Source organism: Bombus affinis, chromosome 4 (genome assembly GCF_024516045.1).
Source record: "Bombus affinis isolate iyBomAffi1 chromosome 4, iyBomAffi1.2, whole genome shotgun sequence".
NCBI classification, from domain to species: Eukaryota; Metazoa; Arthropoda; class Insecta; order Hymenoptera; family Apidae; genus Bombus; species Bombus affinis.
Genome location: NC_066347.1, coordinates 9,671,542 through 9,697,473, shown reverse-complemented (window position 1 = coordinate 9,697,473; position 25,932 = coordinate 9,671,542). Strand labels below are relative to the sequence as shown.

At 38.3% G+C, this 25,932-nt stretch overlaps 1 protein-coding gene across 7 annotated transcripts in view; it reads left to right on the top strand.

Annotated features, from left to right (window-relative positions):
* LOC126915827 (transcription factor SOX-6) overlaps positions 1 to 25,932 on the top strand; it is a 325,178-nt gene that overhangs the window by 251,138 nt on the left and 48,108 nt on the right. For all 7 annotated transcript variants that reach the window (XM_050720899.1, XM_050720904.1, XM_050720898.1 and 4 more), the window contains one exon: positions 23,195 to 23,920. In XM_050720899.1, coding sequence (XP_050576856.1) covers positions 23,195 to 23,920 — 726 coding nt within the window. The remainder of the gene's footprint in view (positions 1 to 23,194; positions 23,921 to 25,932) is intronic.

Genomic DNA, 25,932 nt, shown 5'->3' with positions numbered 1-25,932 from the left:
GCGACTATAGTTAACGACTAGAATCATCTTCGTTCTGTTTGACTTCGAGAAATAGTAGCTTCTTTCGAGATAAGAATGAGACAAAGGATTTAAAGCATTTATAGCGAGGACACTGATAATTCGAAACTGGATTTAAAAATTGACAGTATATTTGAAAATGACGAATGTAGTATACTTATCTAGAAAAAATCACGGTTATTCAGTTTCCAGAAAGAATGTAACTCGCATCTTTGTAAAATATCGTCGTATGCTTTTGGTGCTCGTACTTAGTAATACAAAATAAAATATGAGCTTAGTTTTGTTTAAGCGGTTTCATAAACTGCGCATCAAAGATCGCTGAATGCATTACGGTCGAACGAATTTGAATTGCAAAAATCATGTAGGTCATATACTTTGACTTTCGTCTGTAACTTAAAAGTACGTATTATTCTAGTTTTTTTCCTCAATGCGTAACGTAAAGAGTATAATTATACCGATAATTGACAATAATACAACAATCTAATCGCAGATTAGTTATGTGACGCAATGATTATGATATTTAAATCTGCTGTATAACGTTTTCGAACTTAAAACTCCATTTTCTTGTCCATTTAACTTAAAATGTCATCTATCAGTATAATAACTTTGCAAACAGAGTTGCTACAGTGTCCACCGATAAGATCGATTATTATTTCTTAACTTCATATTTGCGTTTAAATTATGTTGCAGCCTATGATTAGATAAGTACCATACAGTATTGTCAAATTTTCTACTATTTATCTGCGTGATAGCTCTTTAGAAGATGACAGACTCTTTAAAAAGCCGAAATCATATCTCTTCGACGTTTTCTTGTTTCCTTCGGAATTAATACATTGTCAATTATTCGAATTGTTTGTCTTCGTATTTGTACAAACAAATGTAAAGAAGTTTCATAAAGATTCATGCGTTCGGTATGAAACACGAAGACAAAGTTCATCGTATCGAAATATTACTTGTTACAAACGTTACAATGTGGTAGATTACGTGGAATATCTGCGATGTTGAAGTGACGAATGTTTATTTTCAAGTAGATGATTTTTCTGTTAAAAAGATAAAACAAACTGAAGCACAACAAATAGGAATATTTCTAAGTTTCACATTACACGTTGTTATAACGTTATAGTATAATTAAAATGTACTATATTTCATGAAATACCAATTAAATTATCTGCCAAAGCTTTAAAAATGTATAGTACAATTGATATCAGCAATCGACGAACTATCGATTCTTATTCCGATAAGCTCCGACACTCACGAAAAAACTTGATTGGTGAAACAAGAAGCGAAACTCGAGAAATCATTTTATTTGGCGTGAAATACGTGGACGGGTCTATAATTACGTGTGACACGTCGCGTCGGTTCATACGAATTCAGAAACGTATGCATCGTCTTCACAATGTTTCTCGCGCGATTGCGTCACTGCGAGGCGGACAAAACGTGCGCGCGCGCTATCCCCGAAGTGTCAAAACGTGCGAGCGCGGCCACACTCTTCGTGTATATCTTCGTCATTGGCGAAAGAAAAAAAGTCACGATAACGTGGTCCAGGCCGTATCAACGAAAAGAACACACGAACCGTTGTTGCGCAACCGGCGACTAACAATATGTATAAACACTATACAACGGCAGAGCGTATCTCTCGCGATGATGCTCGTGCGAGCATGAAAATATATTCATGAGATAAGAGGTATTCTTGTCGAGGGAAGAAGTTTAGGAAAATGAAAGAGATTTTATGGGTCAACGGGGGATAATTGTTAAGAATTTCTTGTCGCGTGGCTTCATGAGTATGGTGTTCGAAAAATAGATAATTAAATTTCGAAAAAATGTTCTACTTCGTTCGAATTTTTCGACTGCGTCGAACCTAATATGATCCACAACGATGAATGCCTAATACATTGATTAACAGCGTACGGGCAATCGAAACTTCGCATTAATTCGCACGCCATTTTTTCGCAGATGCTCGTTAATGAATAACCAAGTAGATAATCGAATGATCGTTTTACGTGATATCCTTTTAATCTGAAAACGATATATGTTGGAATGAAAGAAGATACATATACGTGAATGATAATTAGATCTGATAGCGTGTTTGATATTGACATTATGTATGTATCTTGGATAATTATAGAACATATTAATTACAAATTATTTCCTATGAGTTATTGTTTGTTGCTTAAATTGGTTTCCATTTAAATAAATTGTATGCTATTAAAAATTCGAAATTCTGATTCTTGTTTAAATTACAATTTCAGACGATTTTTCTAATCTGATTTCCGTATGATACTTCTCGGCTTAATATGGAAATATAAAATGGTATAAAAATTCTCAGAATATCTATGAGATAACATTTCCAACCTTCAACTTTTCAAAGCCTTTATTTTTTCATAAAAAGTGCAACATTAGTCAAGAATAAAAATGATGTCACATAATGCAAGCCAATCTAATATAGTCTCTTATATTAACCTGTATTTCTATTAATTCACAGACTTAATCTAGAATAATGTTCTGTATTTAACTTCCTCAGACACAGAAATGAAACGTTTTTACAAAAACACGTGCGACGTAGCTTATGCATTTTAACGCGAGCATGAGACATCCGTACACAAATATAACGTACAGAGCAAATCCGTCCTCGCGCAACTCATGACTTTTCCGTTTTTTCGATCCGAGCTGAGCTTGATCATACCGGTGCCGACGAAAATCTGTCAGCAGTTAAAGGTCTCGTCGCGCGGCTAATTAGCCTGAAAACAACGGCAAACTTTCAAAGCAAAAGAGAAGCCGGGGAAAAGGTCTGTGCTCCAATTACGACGTTTCCATGAGATCGATGGATACGCAACGACCGCTTTTTTACCGTGATCCCAAAGGCAAAAATAAAAAAGGGAAATAAAATAAAACAGGGGGCAAAAAGAAAGAAAATTTCCAGGCTGCACTCACGTTTCCGTTTCTGCTTTCATCGACGTAACGCGTGTGTGTCCTGGTCGTGAGGGCAAATAATCGTCGATCGCTCAGCGGATACGCAATCGTTGATCTGGTTCTCTGTAAAGTTGCGCAGGTAGAGACGTTGCAACGATTTAGAGAAAGAGAGAGAGAGAGATCGGGATAGATTAGAGTAAGTAATGAAAATATTCGGATGCTAAAAAGTATGAGATGCGTGTTTATTTTTAATATCTCGTGAGTTGAAAAAGAAAGAAAAACGAAACGAAGGCAGAACTTGCGTTTTGATGGATGAAATAAGGAGTTTATTAATTCAGGAGCTATGCCAAACTATGGATATACCAAACCGTGCAGTTAACTTTCAATCAGTTGAGTCATTGAAAATCACAATAGTACAGGTTGTATTTAAGTTGGGTTATTTAATATTAATTGGTATTCTATATTTCACACGATATGTTGATGCTTTCTATCATGTAAAACATGGAACACAAATTAGAATCAGGTATTTTAAAAGCTTGCTCCAATTATACTAATTGAGGAACTTAAGATTAAGAGTTAGACAGGCTGCTAAAGAGAATGGGAATAGCATCGATACCAAGGAGGCTTCTAAATTGCAGAGCAACGAATAGCACGAATTTAGTAGGCAAGCCTAATACAATGATTTTGATCTCGCTTTTGATAATGTTCGTGTATAGGACAATTGCGCATGGGAGCGCAGGATTGTCATCGAGAAATCGTACGACCTTTTCTCGGAAGGTAATGAGGTAAGAGGCCGATTACTCTATAATCGACGTGCTCGTTGTGCCGTTACAACCGAGCATCCGTGACACAATATGTTAGTGTAACAAAGAAATAGAACGAGATCTGTGTAGGGTAGTGATACCATGGTATCAATGCGCCTTCGAGTCTTTTGTAACGCCGTGGTATCAATGTGTTCTTAGTATCTTTTATGATGCCGGTTAAAGCAATGTTGACGAAATGTTAGAATTAATTTTTTGATAAGTATCATCGTATTGTTGGTGAGCTGTAAATGGTTTTGAATTTAATCTTATATAAACGGCGCAAGAAACAAAATCGTCAATACGAAACTCTTTATCAGTTCATTCATTTGCAATTAATTTTGCAATAACCACCGTTTCGTTTTCTACATCTGCATCTATAGTTTATCGCATACGATAAAATTTGTTCAAATTCCAAGTCACAAAATACGCACATTGGATCTTCTAACTCTAACGATATCAGTACATTATTAAAATTTCAACAATATTTGGAAATTGAGAAATAGTGGCGTAGAATATACGCAAAATAAAGCGTAGAATATGAATATATAGGTATGTACGTAACTTATAGAGAGATGTAGAAAGTTATAAAACGAAGGTTGGTTACTAAGATAAAATGTTAAATATTAATCCTTTGATTTTGTTTTCATTGAAGTTCCGCTGATGAATCGTACTGCTATTAATAATTCTTCGTTGGAGGATATCTCTGCTCATTTCATGCATATTTAAAAGGGTCTAAATTACAATCTGCCGATACTTCGGTGTCATATTGCGCTGCCACCGCGATTGCTTTCGATTTATCGGTGTAATAACTTTCGAAGACTTCCAAGCAGATATTGATTATTCATACACATGCGATGTTGTACCGCTTCATCGAAGATTGATTTTCGTAATTAATAGAAAACACAGCAAGACTGTTTCTATTTTGCATCTACCACCATCTTCCTCGCCATCGATTTGTTTCTAATGGAAATTCATATTTTTCTATAAAACGATCTACACGATCGTGTCACTGCTTTATTGTACTTATTAATCGTTCGAATTAACAAAATTCTGATAAAAATATGATATTACTGCAATTGTGAAAGCAATAATCACAAAACCAAATGACTACGTAGTCTCTTAATACTTGCCACACATTCTTGCACGCTAAATACAACAGTAAACGAAACAACGAGAATTTCCTACAGCTAGAAGTTCCTTATTCAAGTCAGAAATATTCACTCGTGATAAATACAATCTAGCTTCATGAAAAATATCTAGGATCATGTAAAAATTCGTAATAATAGGTTCTGTTTATTGAAAGGGTAGAAAGATTTGCAAAACCAGACGATAAATTAACCGATAAATTACACGCAACGCGTAAATATCTTTTAACGTGGCTTCTGTTAGTACGTGTCGATCCGATTAAAAGGCTAAGTGTTTCGAAGTTACGACATACCGGGCCGGTTGTGATGTGGAACAACGGATTAGGTTTAAAAATAAACGAAATAATGTACTGCAGCGGGGAAAACAGATGTCGCTTTTCAGCCACCGGAATAGTGACTTTCAAATGCAAGCGGCGAAAGCAACGCGTAAATATCATTTATCGCCGGCTGTTTTACCAAAAGTCATCTAAGACGGAGCTTTTTCACTGTCTCGAGTCCTCTCTCTCGTGAGCAAATCGTCCGTAGCACGGAGAGTTTAAAAATTGCGCGGCCTTGTTCGAATATCGTGTGACAAAGCGTTCGAAGACGTATGCATTAATAAAAAAATATTTTACCGCTGCATTTAACTGAAAACAGAGAAATGATTATTCGGTGATGTTTTTAGCAGAATAATCGAGATAAAGAAATATTGACAAATATTGACAAATATTGACAAATATAAAAATTTTACGCTTCCCTTGATAATTTCCGATAATTAATCCCCTCGATTGTCATTGGTAGATATACATAATTCGCTTAAACGAAAACATTTGAAACTCCACAAAATTCATAGTTATTTTATCAGCGGGGACAGAATTATAGGAACTAAAACAACATATGGCTCGAAACAAAAAACGACATTCGAGTCGAGTGGAACTATTTTTTAAGATACGCGATAAACTAAAATTTCAATAAAAGTAAGAAACAGGAAGTTGCATCTCAATAGCAGCTCTTGAAAAAACGTTTGAGTCACTGTCTCCACCCCAATCCTTAGCAAGGACAAGGGTACCCACGCCAAGAAGTCCATCAAGGCGCACAAGCACACAGTCGTATAGCCAAAGCAGATCGCCTTTCGTATTCCCTCTACTGTAAAGTCAGCTCTATCGAATCTTACTTGGAATAGTAATTTGTGAAATTCTAAGAAACCAGTGCATATCCTAGATGTTTCACCTTCTTCGTGCTATTTAAGATACTTCCATTCAAAGCACTATCGTTCCAAGAAAGTTACTCACTTTTATGATATATATTATACGTCTACAAAAGTTCTCAGGATCTTTTTATTCCTATATCTATAGGCACTTTACAAAACATAGAAAAAGCTTCACAAGTATAACCTTTATTTAAATTCCCTTTAATATCAAAATATCAACCTTTATCCGAATTAATTTTCTTACTATATATAAAGTTGCTTTTATGTGACAGAATTTATGACACGAGTATGCATAATATTCGTGCATACCAACGTCACCGTACTCTCAACATCGTCTCAATTCGTACAGATTAGTTCCACATTCCTTTGGCCTCGCAGCATCAACGTTCTAACATTCATCTCACGAAGATAAAAAGCCGCATTCTTTGGTTCAAGTAGCGCACGCACGTGGCCGTTTTGATCCGCGACGAATTTTCGTTCCCTTGACTGCGGTCCTTGCCGGGCGGATCCGTATCCGCGCGGGCCGACACGCGCGTGTGCGTGCGACGCAGCCGAATGACGGGGGCGGCTGCCCGGAGAACACTAACGCGTTCCAGATGCTGCCCGCTTTGTTCCCATCGATGCTCTCTTTCTCTCAATGTCTAAAATTTTCTCCGTCTTGCCGTCTACCGAATCATCGACATCCTTCTCCGTTCGCCAGCATGTGCAGTCGTTTCACAACCTTAAGTATTTCCGTTCGATTGTTTTTGTATATTTACTCTCGCGAGGCATGCGCTCGGTTCTTGCCTCGCGCTTTGTTTGGTTACTCGCGCCACGAAGAAAACGTCATCTAATCCTTCTGGAAACGCGGTTCTGCGTTTCCGTGAACGATGAATCGCGACAAAAGTTTCGAGCGACGCGTGCACACGCGTTTAACGTAAGCAAGAGTAGAATGAGGTTGTTCGCGGTCGTTTCGAGCGGAGTGTTTGGAGCGCGGAAAGCCGAGCGTGCGAAGCAGGACGAAGCGGAGGACCAGGCTAAGATTCGAGCAACTTGACACTGAACACATGGCCCCACTTCTCGAGCCCACACTCGGCCAGAAGACCCTCCGTTTCTTCTTGCGAGTTTCGCCCTTTGCGCCGCTGTGCCGGTATCCTTCACTTTTGTTCCAACCGATGCCGTTCCTCCTTTCTTTCACCGATTCTTTCGTGCTCTCGCATACCAATGCCTTCCTCAGTTTTTCCATCATCGAGATCTGGGCGTAGGAGAAAGGTCGAATTGAGAGTGTTAGTTTAGTGACACAGTTTGGTATGGTCTTTTTTAGAGCAGAACAGATGAATAGATTTGAAGTCGCTAGGAGATTCGATGGGAATTTGGAGCAAGAATTCTTTTGAATTAATGCGGAGAGAATAACTGTTAGACTGTAGATTTTTATACATTTATGGGGAACTTCAAGATGCAGAAGTGCGTAGAAAACATCGTACGATATTTCTTATAATATTTAGCAAGTGAAATGAATGTCTACTTATATCATACATTTTTATTTCTTTTCATAAAGATATAAATGTGTATCGATATTTGTCTCATAATTATTTATAATGCCGTTTTTAACGTTATGAATATTTTAATGGTATAAACATGAAGATCTTCATAATTTCATCGAGATGTTCCAGTAGTGTTCTTCTACAATAATAGAGTTGGCATCACAGCTTCGGATTGTTATTACTGATAAAAATGAAACTCCGATAAAAAGAAATTTTTTAGGAATAGTGTGAGAAAAAAATATTGTTTGAAGTTCCATTTCAGAAATGATGTTATTATGTTGCATCGCAGGCTTAGAAAGAAATGCATAGCATGGTAGAAAATTATGGCAATGACAAATCCTTGTAAACAAGATATGCTATCTGCTACTATTGAAATATCAATCTGTTTCTCGTTACCGATCAAGATCTTGTCATTAATTTTATTTCTTTTATTCACCTTGTTGACAATTATAAACTTCTCGCGACAATGTTGATGCATACCAGTGACGGATATGATGATCGTCGTTTTTCAGCTTCTCGCTTCTAGTTTGATTCATGATGATCCTTCGTTGCTAAATAATAGCGACAATATATAAATAATAGCACTAGCTAAATTAATTTTAGAGGCTTACATATTATTCTAATATACACACGCTATATACATGTAGTAAAAGAAGTCACAAGTTTTTAAACTTGTGATTTCTAAATCATGGAAATTTACAAACTTGTAATGTTCCAGAAGTAAAAGTTATTATTGCGAGAAAACTATACCGGTGCTACACCAACTATATTAAGGAATACCACGTTGAAAATCTACTATTTAACACTTCATTTTTATATCTAACTGGAAACACAAGAAATCTTAAGGATAAAGAAATAATTATTCATCAAGTTGTTCATTTCGCTTTCGTGGTTACTTTATTGCATAATCAAAGAATGAGAAAAAGCTCCAATAATAAACAACGGAAAAACAGTATTTACATTTTCCGTATCACGTAAAAAATTTCTATTTACTAGATGTTATTGCACAAATTTTCCACGATGTTGCAACTTATCACAAATAATAGGACTATAGTTTCAGCGTATCTTGAGAGCATGTAAATGTCACGAAGCTGCAAGCATCAGCCGCATCAGTAGAGCATAGTGAGACGCCGACAACGAAATATGCTTCCTGCGTTCCGGAAAACAGAAGACAGTTGCATTTCGTTGAGAGAGGGGTCGGCGAACTCGTCTTTGTAACATTTCCAAAACGGAAACGCGGGTTGCATCGGACGAAATCCGGTTGCCTGTCGCTACAGAAAAGTACCATTTTACGAGAGGTCGAGTCACGTGTGCCATCTTGCTATCCATACTATTGATTAGTAACTGATTAGCAACTGTCCGTCGCATTTTTCTTTTTTTTGAACGATACGAATGATACAAGTCGCTGTGTTGATATACAGGATGATCTTGAATACACAAGCTCACGAAAGTATTCGAACTCTTGTAGACATTTTTCACGAATACGTTATGCGTGTTACATACATTTTGGAATTCCATTAACGCTATATGAGACACGATTGTCATGATTATGTTGGTTATAACACATATGGAGATAAAGTTAGGTCACACGATAGGTTCGAATACTTTTGTAAGCCAATGCCAGTAATCTTTAAGATTGTTCAAGAAATAAACGAGTAAATTTCAAATGATTATGCATACTTAAACATCGTATGTACAGAGAACGTATCCTTATGCACATTCGTAACTCACTCATAATTCACAGATAAAACGTTAAAATACTCGACAAAATGAATTATATCTTGTAAAAATATCCATCTTTAATTACAGGCTAATTATATTAATTTAAAACGATTTGCATTTCAATAATTTAGAACCGCGAAAGACCGATCGTCCAATGAAATCGCTGGACAACCAACGCTCGAAACTTGGACCATCGATCACGAAATCACCCTGCATTCGAATCAACGTTCAAACTCCCTTTCATCCCCGCGATCCTCGTTTCTGTTTGTCGAATCGAGTTAACTCCGATCGACAGTGACGCACAGTGCGACTTCTTAAATGAATAATCTCGTGTCGGTGAATCGATCGAAAGGGAGGCGCCATCGTGGGGCTTTCAACGTCCAAGAGAAAACAAAAAATCGAATCAAATCGTATCGTACACTGGGTTATGAATATCCCGCCGAATCACTGCGAGATAAGGCCGTACGTATTCGTATGTGCATGCGTTGCAACGCGCGTCGTAAAAATGATTTTTACGTAACGTCGGCCGCACGTGCTAAACCGAGACGGCTGCGTTCTTTCTTCTGTTTCCACCTTTCTCCGTACATTTAATTGACAGATCTCTTGGTCACGCGTTTACCTTCGTATTATTCTTCTATTCTATTCCAAATGAGGGAACGAGTAGGTTGTTGGTGCTCCAATTGTTCGAGAAACAATTTCTTTCGTTTGAAAAGGAAGCGTCGATTTTACTTGTTGCATATTCTTCGATTTAGATTCGGTTTTCTACAGGTTCCGTAAATTGTGAGTCTTTCTTAGTCTCGTTCGCTTGACGATAATATTTTATTATAATTGTATTCGTGTGGTAATTTCGTGTATTAAGATGAGCCAGGGTTAGCCAAAATTGATTAAGATCGAATCAAAAATCGAATCTTTTCTCGTAAATAGAGAGATCAAAATTAGGAGTAGAAATATTAAGAAATATACATACATCAATCTTTGCTTATCGCTTGGAATAAAATTTACAGATGTGATTATTTAAATGAAAGTCTTCTTCTAGTATTGGTTCCTTATAAAACTGGTCATAATTCTACTGACATTAATCTATGTAAAGAAAGTTCGTCGTAAGCGTAACTTCCTCAGTCGGATTGGGCATTCTTGAGCAACGTGATATATTCTCCTCTTGGCAGAGAGTATTTGTTTTTTCAGTAAGCCTGATCCCGTGCTAGATTTCGGATTTTCGGCAAAATGTAGAAATCAGGTAAAAGCAATATATCATGTAGACGTTTATATAGAACATTCACGCGATCCAGACGTAAAGATATAGGCATGTACGTGTGATTTGGCGTGTAAACATATAAATTCGTGATTGATCGACGTATTTGAGGATCTGCATCGGAGGATCTGGATCTGGATTTGAGGATCTGGATTTTTTTATTGGAATTAATCAACCAGTCACATAGTCAATTACAATTTTTGATTATAATTTCAAATTGCAATTTAGTTAATTCTTAACTGTAATCCTAAAACAATTGCCCTACATTCTTATTGACCTTATTTTCCTCAATTCTCATTTTATCTGTTTAGTATTGCATTATTGTATTGTATCATTATTTTAACAATTATTTTAACTATGTTACCGACGAACCAAACCTCATCTCGCATATTCCGTACACACATCGTAACACAATGCACGCTTCTAAGCACCCAATTGCCTATTACAATGACAAAAGTTTCGCTCGCTGATCAGCGTAACGAGGCAGGCAAACCGGCTGGCCGCGAATATCGAGAGGCAGCGACACAAAAGGCGCGGCATGCGTCCAAAGAACCACGACAATAATAGTTGCCGTCCGAAACGTCGAAAGGAATACATCAACTGTCTCACAGATCAACTAAACAAAGAACCCGTCTAATCTATCTAAACGTCTCCTCCAAAACCTGACAATTTTTCAAAATCAACCAACCTACGCATTCTTCTTTCTTCTTCCTTTCGATTATACCATCTGTGTGTTACAAAAAATACAAATAAAGGAAGCTGAAGAATGGGAAAGGGTTCGTGCGACGATTTACGGAATTTTTACGAAAAAGTCGATCTACATGACGAAACAGGAAAGAACGACAAAAGATATAAATAAGAAATTTCAGAAGTTAGCCAAAGGATACGGATGGGGACAAAGTTAGTGGAAAATTGGATGGCAAGGGATGACGAAAGACACAAATAAGCGATATTACAAGTTAAAAACAGTTCGTGGGAAGCTTCGTGGAATTTAGATATCTGAAATTTTCCCATAGAAAATCGTGTCAGATACTGGAATGAAGTGGAAAGTGAGAGAAGTAGACAAATAGGAAATGAATAAGCGAAAATTAGGTAGAAATTACGTAAAGATTCGCTCGCTCGTAGGGTGGCTCAGAAAGCAACGTGAAGAATGTAAAAGACTAGCAAAACATATAAATAAGAATTTTCCAAACCTAGAAAAGCATCACGCATTAATTCGTAGAACTTTTGCGAAGGAGTCGCGGCAGATAACTGCTCGAAGAGTGGAAAACCGTGTGGAAAGGGCTGACGCAGGTCCGCTGATAACGTATTCTCGGTACAGGGAGAAAGACTGACGGAAGATTGCTTTTACAGTGGCCGACAGCAGGCGTGTTGTCGGTTCTCGTGAATGTGGCTGCTCTCGTCGCTTCTGCATTTCTCCGTCGTCGAGTCGTGTCGTCGTGAAAACCGACGAGGATTCGGGCTCGGGCTCGGGACAGCTTCTCGAGGTTGCCTGGCTTGGCTAGCCTCTCTCTGACGATGATAGCGTCGCGACGCGACGACGTGCCTGACGACGCTGTTCACGACGTCCGTGTTTGTGTGCGTGGTTCGTGGTTCGGTGTGCGCGGGTGTGGTCCGCGCCCGCTCATACATAAACAAGAGATCGGCCGACGCGGCTTCAAAAGAAGAGACGTTAGCTGGGACTCCATTATGTAGAGCATATCCCACGGCGGTTCTATAAAGAATACTAACGATATGGCTTTCTCTCCTTGCCAAGGTTTCCTCGCTCCTTCGATTTCGGAAAGCGAGCTTGAGAACCCCTGACTTCTGTTCGAAAACACTACCCTTCCGTTAGGAAACATGCTTGTTTTTCTTTTCCTTTTTTACACGGATCTTTGTGGTTGATTTTCCTTTACTTGAGTTTTATTTAAGGGTTGTTTCGCCTTGTTTCTTGCGTAGTCGTGGCGTATAATGTCGCCTTTTAGATACATATCGAACAGTTTAAAATGGGTGGAACGATTGAAAATGATGATCGAGGGGAGAATCAATCGACTCTCGAGGATCGGAAATGTTCACACGTGTCAGCCAAACCGAGACATTTCTGATATTTTGATAGTTTCTTCGTAGAGTTCGTAGATTTATTATTTTAATTGTTAATCTCCTTTATTGAATTTGATGCATTCATCCAGAATTCTAATCATTCGCAATATTTAAAATTTCCGAACACTCGATCATTGTATCGTATTTCACAAACAACTTTTCATCGCTCACTCACACGATCTTCTTTACAAACCAAAGATAAGGCGACAAAATTCGAAAGTGAGAAAAATGAAACTTGTAGTAGCTACCGATACAAGGCTGTCTCAACTTTTCCGCAATTCCCCCAATGAATAATAACTTTTCTCACGACGGAAGATTTCTCCATCACCCGATCATTCATCATTCTTTCAACGAAGCACGTGTAAACGTTGATTCACGTCGTGTTCGTCCGTATTATTTCTCTACCGCTTCTTTTGCTGCCTTTCCCGCGAATCATCGTGGAAGCAAAAGAAGTAATTGAGATAACGAGAACAGAGAATACGAGAAATACGAGAAAGTAAATTAATGATCTCTTATCGGTATTGTACGCGCGCCTCGAAGGCTCTTGGACTCCGACACCGCGAAATTAGTCAATAGCGCATACCTTCGTTCCTCGTATATCGCGTAATCAGTGCTTGCTTGACTTAATTATAAAGCACTCGGGGTACCAGAGCCGCTCCCATCGGTCTCTGGAATATAATGAATTTAAAACTTAAACCGCGATCGCGCTCCTCCGCTTCCATTCTGGGAATTAGTTTGGCTTGTCGAACAATCGCGCATTTATATATTCTTTGTTACATTTTATTCTGTACAGGGTCCGTTCCCTTTTTCTTTACTAATTCGTTAACAACATCATTTCATGATCGCTAATTTTCTATAGCAAAATTCGCAATACGATTTAGTATAATGAATGAATCATCAAACCGTAACACTTTTGTCCTGCTTTCTTCAGAGCTGTTAATGATTTCACGGTAATTAACAATGTTAAACGCTTCATTGTGCAAGGTTTGACTTTTTAATTAACATTTAAATTACCTATAGACGATAGCAATTGGTATCTTGTCTGAAGTAATCACATTACACGTTGTTTTCTGAAATATAAAGACAGCAAGTGATTTTGTTTAATCTGTTGATCATGTGTATAACCATGCACATCATAAATCACACGTAAAGTATCGATTTCATTTCGCACGATCCCTTAATTTTTTCCCGTGTCGCTCAATTTTCTCTGAAGCAGCTTGGGAACTTCCGTTCCCCGAAGGTCCACTTTTCAAGAAAACGTCAGTGACCGCGCCCCTTATTAGACGTCCGTGTCCCCGAGGACGTCTCGTGTGCATCGCAAGAACAGTGACGGAAGTCGACTCGAGTCACGCAGCCACGCTCGAACCTTTCTTCTCACTGCCCCCTCTGCACCAACTGGAATACACCATCGCCACCCCTGCGCTGCTACTTGAGCCCGAACAGATGCTGCATCCCCAAAAAACCACGCTCCCATTGTGCCACTAATAGAAAGTCAAGCGTCGGCTTACGGCTCTGGCTGGCGGTACACGCGTTCGAAAAATTTCACTGCCGGTTATGCAGGACCTTTAATTGGTCTCGACACGACCGAGGGGATCGAGAATCACCGATCGTGTAACGCGATTTTCGCGTCGATCCTCTGTGTCGAAGCGCGTCGATTGTTTCCGATTCGTTTTTGTCATCGAAAGAATGGCGCGTGCTTGTGGAAAATTTAGTGAATCGTTTTGTTTTATAATAATCGGTTCTTCGAAGAAGCTCTTACATGGTGAATTTCGATTGGTATTCGATGGTGTTTGGAGTTTGTGAAGTGTCATCGAAGTTGAGATCGTCGAATGAACAAAGTATTTCAAGATGTATGTGAATATTAATCTTTCCAGAACAGAAACGCGCTTTTACCGCCTATGACGATGAGAACACACGACTTCTGATAGGTGTGGCCGCAAAGTAATTTAGTAAATTCAGAGGTGAATTTTAAATTTCTGAATTGGCATTTCATTCGCGGAAGTCACAAGTTTGTGACAAATGTCGGTGGGATCGAGGCTGTCGAGTAGCAATTGAGGTATTAGTTAGTTTGTAAATGTTTGATTGAATCGTAAATACGTGCGTACGAAGTGGTTTTCTTAGGCTGAAATGAGTTTGACTTATCGATGAAACAACTTTATTAATTACAGTCTTCGCTGTTCGGAGTAAGACACTTCAGCAGAGTTTACGAGGCTTTGAGTTTCGCTTGTACAGATGTCTAGCGACTTGGAAAGCTTTTGATCGTAGAAAGTAGTCTTTCGGAAAATTGTTGAAACGGCGGAAACTGAGATGGTCGATACATTAACGAATCGATGACTTTATTCTCCTTTTACATAAAATCGAACTCTTAATTCCACTTCTTAAAATTCTATTTCAATTTTTATTTTAACGATTCGTTTGTAATTAATTTCTTCACTGTGGCGACCCAAATACTAGACAAAGTAGACTAATTCTGTTTTTTTTTTTTTTTTTTTTTTTTTCGTACAATATTAAACAGCAAAATTCAAAATTAGAATCTAATCTCAACTGTGCTTCCATTATGGAAATAACTAAAATAATTCGTCAAATCGTTAATTTTTAATTTTTTTATTTTCATCCCTGCTTCGATCCAACTACGTCGACCGTTAAATTGCGATTGAACAACATCGTCTCGAAATATAATATTCCAAGTATCCGCGTTTCGCGAGTAACTTTGCAACTTCCATCTCTGGAAAAAAACATATTTTCCCACTCTTCGTCTCGTTTCATCATCGATCTTTGAATACATAGAAACTACAATGCAGGGATCACGAGGGAGGCGATAACAATCACGTGTCGTCGCACTCGAAGTGGAAATAGTTAAAGACAGAAACCAAGCTCTCTCTCTCTCTCTTTCTCTCTTTTCCTCTCTCTCCTTCCTTTTTTCTCTCTCTCCCTTTCCCTCTCCCTCTCTGATGTTTTTCATCTCGAAAAACGTTAGCACAATATCAGAGTAACACTCTGATCGAATCGTACCATTTCCTCGTTCCATTTCGACCAATACAGGAAGCAATGTTCGATCCAGAGCGAACGATAATGAGACATTACGGTCGCATCTGCCGATGATATGCAAGCACAATTTTAAATGCAGCCATAACATTGGTTCCGATGATAATTTATCTATGTAATAAATGTAACTGGGATGTTCGACCTTTCCCGATAAGTCGAGGAGCATTGTATTCGCTCGTACGTCGAGAACGTAAGATAATTGCGTCTCGGTTCTCGATTTACTATACGATCTAGAACCGAGAGCAATTTCATAATGACTCGCCACGATAGTCGTAATAACGCGATTAAACCATAACGCGATCAGTCCCATTTCCAACTGTATCTTCGTCTCGTTCCTTTTTCTCCCTGTTATTTCTCCGACACAACGCGCGTGCAACCGATTCTTTCCTATTAATTACTTCACTTCCCTCTGCTATCTTTTTTCTTTTTTTACCTTTTTTATACTCGTCTATTGAGAAACTGGGCTCGTTGTTCCGTCGATTACATAGATAACTGCTGAGCTTCTAAGAATTTTATATATTGCGGTGTTCGAAAAAGGGAACGACAAAAAAGGAAGAAATAACTCGAGGGAGTAGAATCCTTCTAAGAAACCGATTTCCTGAAAGAAAAAAACAAACGAAAAGGAAGAGGGAAAGGAAAGAAGAAGAAGGTTTATTATCAGCTTTTGTGCAAGTTTCTCTTTCATTGGAACGACCGGAACGAAATAGAACGCGACTGACATTTCCATCGGTGGAATATCGCGAATCGAGAGATAGCTGTTTGACAGGGAAAAAATTACAGAGAGACACGCTGGAAGGGAGAAGCAACCTCCACGCGTGGAAGAAGGAGCAGAAAAAAAATTACTTGTGTAATTGCTCATTTCAGCAAGTTAATGAATCGGTATCTGAATGAATGAAGATTGCATGGCGGCGAGCAAAAGAGAGATAGAGAGAGAGGAGAGGGCACTTGTCGAGCAGAAAAGGGGAGATCCGCTGATTTATCTCGCGTTCGCAACAGATGAGTCCACGGTTTATCGATGTCGGCCCACTATCAAACTCTTTGCTCTATGGAAGAGCTATGCACGTTCGAAAGCCCGAATTCTGATCTTCAAATTGTGCCTCACTGATTTCTTCGTGCCGATCGAACGAACAAGCAGTGAAGTTTATTCGCTTTCGTAACGCAAAGAACACGCGCAATTTTGTCCATTCGATAATCAGATGATATATTACGATTATTCTTTCAGATTGCGATTGTTTAGTCGTTCCCATAAAATATTTTTCATCTCCTTGCCCCTCGAATTTCACTAGAAAAACTCTTTGCGTGTGCCATTTGCGAAGATACAAACGCACACAATGGAATTCTCCGAGAAGAACAAATTTGTATGTATTATACATTGGCGACGGGACGCCCTCCTCTTTTTCGCGATTTTCTCGCACGATTTTGGTCCTTGACAGCATCTGGCGGTTAAAAATATTTTTTCCTCGTGTTTTCGTTCCGCCTCCTAGACGGCCTAGGCTTAGATCTGCGTTTCGCGGAGTAATTACGCGGCGCGCGAGACCTCTTCCTCCTCTCGCTCTGTCCGTCCCCCGCGACAGAAATACACTTCTCTTCTATAAGGACGCTAGGCGGGCGTGCGAGCGAACAAGCGAACGAGCAAGAGCGCGTAACACGACGAAAACGTGCCGCGAGAAATCTAGAACGCGCCCTCCATCACGTTTAGACAATGGAAATGCAGAAACGAGCCGCGGCAACGTGACAATGATAGAAGCACGGCCTCCGCGTGAAATTTATCTCGCGATTTCACGCGGTTTGCACGAGCGCGCACCACCGAGCCGGTTTCCCGCCGCGCCGATTCGCGACAGAAGCTGATATTTCATACGACGAAATTTTTATTACAAAGAACTACATACGTTGCATATTATAGTGTTATAATAGAAAAATTTGAAAATAATGTTTTGATTTTACAGAATTATCAGACTTTAGGGAACGATGTTGAACTAGACGAATATTTGCTTTGAAATGCTGTCGTTGTTAATTAGTATGTCGTGTCTATTATCGTTTTATTCCCCAAGGCATGTTAAAATATGAAAAATCTTCTTTGTTTTTTGCCATTTGAGTAATATTACAAAGATTGTTATGAAATAATGACTAAATATCTTAAATTGAATGTGAAGAAACAAAGACGGGAGGAAAAGATAATAACGACAAAACAACGTTTCGAAATTATAGATAGGACGTTTGAAGCAAGGACCGCTATTGAACATTTATGGTGAAAAATATTTGTCTGAAAGAATCTTTTTATCGAAATTTAAAATTCGATAAAAAGCTGGATAGAAAAATTATTTCGAATTCAAAATGCCTTGAGGTCCGCAAATTCTTAATTATGTTATTTTTTCTAAAAATATAATGAACGTCAGAAATATTCCCCTTATCCAAACAGTCACATCTGTTGGTTGGAATAATAGAAATTCTATCATGTGGATGATGAAATTTCGTTGTAACATGTAAAGTATCTATTTTCCTTCTTTTAAAACGTCCGAAATAAAAGCATTTCCTGTTCTTAACGAGATAACCTACTCGATTAAAGTATTCGCTGTTGAATCGAAGCATTCTTACTAACGAGTTCATACGCCTTGACTTCTATAAATTTGTAATAGACATTTTCTGTGTATCTTGTTTTATAAAATTGTTTAGATAGTTAATGAAAGTGATAATTTATTGACGATAAGATCCTCTTCCGGCTGAAAGAGTTTTGGTGCAGGCAAAGACCGACTCGATATAAATAGAAGCATTGATTTTGCTACGCTTTCTATCTTACGCTGCATCCAATTTAAAACATTGAACAGCCTACTTGCACTTTTTAGTGCAATGAAATTTTTTTCTTTTTTCAAAGCGTCGTTGCTGGACTTTGAGCTGTTCCGCGGGTTAAAGAGTTTAGCTTTACACAAGCCTGTTCAAATTACTCGGTTTCTCCTTTTAATTAACCGACTAAAACTTGGTTGCCTCTTTTAACCAAAAGACGCAAAGTTTCTATGTCAAAACTCTGTGCCTTTTTTCTTTTTCCATTTTATTCTTCTTCAGAGATACGGGTCCTATTCTCTAGAAATTTTAGTTTCAAGCGAACAAAATTTGTACGTAAGCTGTTAAGGATAAGTAATTACTCGACTCGATAAGTAATTTCCTACTCGATGATTAATAACTTTTCGTTCGCCATCAAATAAAATTGTTAGATTCTTTTATTCAGTTATATTTTACGGTTACGATCAATTAAATTGAACTCTAACACTTACCCATGAATGAACTTTTGCTAATTGACGAAGCTTTCCCAAGAATAGATAACGTCGATCAACCATTCCTTCCGTAAAAGTTCAAACTCCCGGACGTAATAACGCGTCTTTAAATTTCGGCCAATGTCTCTGACGTAGTACTACGTCTTTTGCTACGTATCTTATCTGAAGAGGCAAAGGCTAAGACGAAGGACACTCGAGCTACGAATATGGTTGCTTACGACTTACGCAATCGATTCTTCACTTTAAAAAGTCTAGCTCTCGACAGTACACGCTGACGAATAAGAATGGCCGTTCGGTTCGTACCGAGAATATTTAGACGTTAAACGCTAAAAACGTATAATCTGCGTAAAAATAGATCCTCTCTTGTGTCAAACGTCGTCAAAGTATACGAATACAAACGGAGAAGAAATTCGGCATTTGTACCGCGATTATCTCGAGTCCGGGATCAACGAGGACACCCTATGGACTTTTGACCATAGTCTGCTCATCCTAAATTCAACACGCAAGACTATTGAAGCTTGGATCAAGCAATTGAAATGAAAATTCAAAGCATAAATAATTATCTCCATTTTATACATTTATATTATCCTGCTGTGGGTATTGTCAATATTTATTGACGTTTCATATGAAAGATACTTTTTCGTAAAATTCCTCTATTTTAACAACATGCTACTCCAGCCACAATTCTTTCACGCATGGTCGATTCATCGGTGAAGAACTATACTGCTTTATTGAAACCCAGATTTTTCGGACCAGCTACGAGCGTACCACATGCTGCTTCTCGCGAAGAAGCACGTGTTCACCGCACCCAATCATCGAAGAGACGCGCGCGTGCATTCGTGCACGTGTAGCTTACGCGTTTCTCGCGACCATACGAAAAAAGTAGTCTTACTCACGTATGACGAGGAAGAAAGTTATGTGAAATTCATCGACGCGTCCAGATGTCGATGGATAGAACGTTATCGTCGCGTTGAAGAAATTGGAGAACGCTAGAGAGTTAGAATCGTACAGGGGTTGTCCGAAATTGGGAAAATAAGATTTCTTCTGTAAACGTCATTCTGTCGGTAATTGTCGACTTGAGGATTTATCAATAATTGACAAAATTTGACAACTCGAAGATCGGTCTAACATGAGATACCCACAACGTTCAATTAATAAACGTTTACGCTTTGTCCGTCCGCACGAAGTGGATACATATTTCTGTTTGTAAAACAGGAAAACTACTTTGTTTCCTCGTAGAAAACAATGATGGAGCACAATTAATTGTATAATTATCTAATTTGTAGTTTTTTTTTAGCTTAAGAAACTGATCCGATCTGAAGTATCATCCCATTTCCGGATTGAACAAGCTCGTAACATTTAAACCGTGACTACTTCTCAGAATCAGATAATTGTATATTATTTCCCTGGACGAAAGATAGAAACAGCGATGTGATTCATAAGTCGATAGATATCGGTTTGTCTATTTCATAAGTGAAATTAATTCTGCTCTCAGAAACTATTCTACTTGTTAATTACCCTAGAACTAAAGTGTAATATTTTCCTTCTAAGAAGAGAATAAATATACGTTACGTATATTACCTCACGATCATTGTATTTCGATGGAATCTGATTTTAATTCGATTCATCTTTAGATTAAAGTAATACGCACTAAAAATTCTGACGTTTACAGAAATAGTTCTACGAAATATTCCTTCTGGAACTAACGTATATAATGTACGTTATTCCTTCCTATTATGAAACACAAACATTCTAGTTTACCAGGAATAATATCCAGGAAAACAATGGGAACCGAAAAAATCTCTTTCTGGTGATTGCCGTGAATGATTCAATTCTTCCTCTAATTTAATTGTTCACGGTATTTATTGAATATCGTTTCTTCGATTACAGTAAAAAAAGGAAGATTCCGAAAGAAATTAAATCTAATAGAATCTAATAGAACAATTTTCCTATTTCTAATTAAGTATAGGAGTGAGGAGAACTAATTTTACTGTCAAATGAGGCCTGATTTGAAGATAAAAAAGAACAATTTTCTAATTATGGAAAAAATAAAAGTTGTTATCCTTAGACTAAAGATTAATTGGCGTAAAACCTGAACTTTATACTAATGACTCATTTTTCTAAGGAAACAGATAGTTTTGTCAAGAAAAGAACGCGATTCGATCAAATATAAACATCAAGAGTGACAGTAAGAATAGTCGACGGTAAATATTAATAATATGTATCGTGTTCTGAAATAAAAATCAAGCAACAGTCGAGCCGATGAAATTTCTCGAAAAGAATGGTCGACTTCAATAGAAGAACACAATTTCGGAATATCGGTTCGTCGGATGATTTTGGAGCTGAAAGAAGTGCCGGATCGTTGAGTTGACCTCGCAACCTTCGCTCGTCTTCACCAGAAGTCGAAGATAATCGGCCGACCATTTCCCCCGCCCGGCAGTCCCGCCGATTGATGGATAGACCGTGTTACAACATGCGTACACAACAATAATCCACGCTTAATAATCACGCTCGATTATTGCGCCTTATGTTCGATTATGTAATTCTCTACGGAGCATCACGAACTCTCGGCCGAGTCCGATCGATCGCGAGATTTAGATTTAGATTTGGTAATTTTGAGACGGAAATTGGTGGACTAGTCCGGACTAGAGTCCGTCGCTAAATTAGTGACAGATAGAGTTTAGACGATGTATTCGGTGAATAGGTGTAAGGAGGCGATCTCGAGATTTCTACTGCTTGCCTGGAGTTGGTGTATATCTGTCTGTCCTTGAATTGAGTTCAGGGGATGAGTTAGAAGGATGGATTGGTAATAGGGTGCGAGATGTTGGTATAATTGTTTTTGGAACGATGGTGTATATTTCTTGGTTTATTCGTTAATATTTTATTATTATTTATTGTTTATTCATTAATACACGAAAGGATTATTGATCCTAAAATTGTGGTCGAGACTGAGAAACGAAAGTTTGCAATAATGGATGAGAATTTAAGATTCTGTAGAATTATTTTTAAAATAATATCTTGTGTCTTTCGTTCGTGGAATTAATTGTACATTTTTTGATTAATTTTTTTATATTAAAAATAAATATTGTAACTACGTATCTTTAAATTAGATTTGAGAAATGACAGAGGAAGATGCATAGATAATTGGAGATAGAATGTTAGGGAGGTTTAAGTTAATATTCCTTAAATGACTTACGACGATCAAAGTTTCTTATTAATATTTGGAAAGAAGAGAAAGAATTTTGAGTAGAACCTCTTATGCCGCGTAACATTCTGGCGACTATGAAAATTACTTGTTGACAGTCTTACTAGCTATTTTAAGGGATATGAAACAGTGACTGGTAATGTGAAAGACGTCAGAGTAATTTTTTTGTTAGTAGTTTCAACATTGTTGCTATAAGCGTGAAGACAAAGATCAGTTGATTTGCAATTTAGTCGCAAAGGCAGTGTTCTTCTCCTCTCCTATTGAATCACCAATGAAGAATAGCCTCGCGATCGTCTATCGATGGCATAGTAGCATTAACCGTGACACGTGTCAACGCGTTACATTATGAATTATAATTAGATTCATGAGTACTCATTTAACGCCGACGGAGATAATTCCGATCATTGCGCGACACAGTTGCAACTTTGTAGACGTTATGCAACATCATATGTGACACGAGGAAACAAAGTACTAATCGTGCCACGTGATAAAACAAGAGACAAAAAATGAAATATCGACATCGTTCATACCTTTCCGTATATATAACACGTGGCAATTTATGCGACACAGATGCATCTCGAATAATGAGCATGAAATATACAGTTCCTCGTCATCGGATTAGATTAAAAAATATATCACTTTCTTAATTACGATACTGAATTGTTAGAGTTATTGAATATCGATGTGTTATAACATATGTATATAGCAATTAACTTGTTATTATATCGTGTCATAGAGCTAAATCCGACACAGGATTCCTATCATCGGAGAACATCGCCGTACAAGCGCATTGATCACCTGACTGCGATAGAATTCCATTTATCTAAATTCATTAGAAGATAAACGATTTATACGTAACTGGAGTTTATATATAGCAGAAGTTCACTGATTCTTCTCGCTATGATTTTCCACACAGTAGGAGTTTACATTCAGATAATTAGATTCGACCGCTTGTTCGGGGGGCTTCTTTACAAAATTACATCGATACGAAGGATCAAAGAGCTAACCATTTGTGTTTTCGTTTTTCGTTGCAGACTGAGGATGTCCTCAAAGAGGAAGTCACCACCAACGAAGCTATCGGAGGGCGGGGGCGGTACGGGTACAGTGGCAGGCGCCAACGAGGAGGAGGAGGATACGACCTCGTCGGTGACCGGTGGTCCCGGTGGCGAGGTAGCCGTCGGTGAAGAAGGTCCTACCACCCCCGTCGATATCGAGGAGTGTTACCCTCATCAGAGGGGAGGTGACTGCGAGTCGTCCGGCTGTTCGTCGCCGGCGACTACCAGCGAGCCGGATCTCCGAGATTCGCCCTCGCCGTCGTCGAATTCCCTGCAAAGCAAACGACAAAGGATCGTTTTGTCCAGCCAGGAGACTCTAGCCTCCTACCATTATCCTCACCACCATCACCATCACCATCATCATCATCACCATCACCACACGAATACATCATCGTCGTCGGGTGGTGTCGTGGAACCGGCCAGCTCCTCGGAGTGTGGCTCGCCGCCAACCCCCTTAACCGTCGACCCCTATTACCCGAGCCATCCTCACCACAACAACAACAACAATACCGTCACGCAGAATAATAACAATAACAACGGCGGTAACGCAACAACTGTTACGAGTAAGAGATCCATGGACGACGTTCTGAAGAGGTTAACCTGTAAAATGAACAGCGAGTCGCTGTCGTTGCAGGACGATACCAGTAATAACAGGCGGAACAGTCCGCCACCCTCTTCTACGCCGACCGGACACAACGCGCACTGGTTAGTGTTCTGTTTATGTTCTATTATGAACGAGTTCTTGGGGATTTCAGGGGGATCAATCGGGATGTGTGTGAGATACTTGGAAATGAAATGGTACAAACTTCGTGAATATGAAAGAATTGCTCCCGTTTTATAATATTTTTAACGTGTTTATGAAAGAAATAGCTATGGTAGAAAATAATAATTACCGATATAAATAATAGTTGATATCGAAAATAATAATAACCATTCGTACCATAACCTTCGTGAACATCTCATACAAAGAATATTTAATTTTTCTTATTTGGTTCTAATTTCTTATCAAAGAAATTTCTTTCCATCAGATATAATATCGTAAACTTTCTTACGCGATCTAAAGGAATCTATATAAATAGGATTTAAAGTTAGCGACAATAATCGAAATTGTCAAGGAAACAAACTTCAACGAAAATTATAGCGAAAAATTATATTTTTCTTTACGTTCTCTCGATCTAAAAACTAAATGACAGCGAATAATTTTCGTTAAAATGGATCTGTTATCGCGTAGCTACTTTTTGTAATCATTCGGCATTTCAGATATAAAACCTGAAATAACTCTTCTTTGACTATCTTCATTATTCGCGATAACCGCACAATATTTCTCGAATCTCCGAACAGAGAATTTTCCTTGATATCCCCTCGTGGATTATCTTCCGAAAAAAGAAAACATCATTTAAAGTTCACCATTTTGTAATATGGAATCCAAGGTATCTCGAGTAACTTCAAAAACATCGGAGTGTCCATCGTTAGAAAATGAAGTAGCTCCAGCTGTCGCGTATCGGCTATTTACAGTTTTCCTTTCTGTGTTTCTACCACGATAGTGGACGACATTAATTAAACGGCGCCAGGAAGTGGCCAGTCAGCCGGGGGAAATGAGGCCGACTCCATTGGCGAGCGTTCCTTCCTGTTTCCCAGATTCACCGCGCGAGTTCTGACGAGATCCGCCACGGTTCCATGTACGTTGTCGTCCATATTACGCAATCTGTATCTCCTTTTAATTAGCAGATATTGTTTCTGTTCTAACTGCCACTCGTGGCTGGTGGATCCGTCACGATGTTGCAATCGTCACGCTTTTAATCTGCTGTTGTCTTCCGACCAGCTATCTGCCACTTTTATACACTTTACATAATCCATAAATACAGCGGTTATAAGAAGTATATTTGCACATACAGTACAACTTCGTTTATTTAAATGGAAAAAATTAATGTAGATGCGATTTAAAAGAGATTATATAGGAACGATTAAACGAACTCCAATTATACAAGCTACTCTTTTCCCGACAAGTTCGTCCTTAAAATTGTACAAAATTAAGGCAGAATTTTTAAAAGAAAATCATCGCGAAACAAATTATTTTTTACATCCATAGTGATGGTAGAATTTCAAACGTTCAAACATTATTTTTCGAATAGATCGTCCAATGTATAAACATTACAAGTATTTTTTTAGCTGCTTTTTCCAAACACGACCCTTCGAATGGATCGTCCAATATATAAACTTTCCGTTTTGTAACGACGAGCGTAGAACTATCGCTGTTCAAATATAAAAACTGTCATAGGAAACGTTCATCATTGATTTTTACTTTTCAAGCCTGCATACTACGCTAGATCTCTATACAGCTTGAAACTTCATTTCAAGAAGTTGAATAGGGGTAATTTTAAAATATCTGAACGTGTACTTCAATTTTCTAGCTTCTATATTAACCACACAATCTTAAAATCGATCTAAATCTCAAGTTATAACTTTCTCGCCAGAATACTTAACGCTGACAGAAATATCCTTGCGAATGTTTGTTCGATGTGAATTAGAATATTCCTCGAGTCGTAATTCGCGTTCTTCTCGAGACTCTCTTTCGAGATTCAACGTACGCGAGAAAAACCCTAACATCTCCGATAGCAACGTCAAGAGTTACAGCAGCAGTATCGAGCTTCTATTCTGTCCTCTCCTCTGTATCGGCCGCGGAGAATAACAACGCGAACTGCTTAAATTTGGCCCCG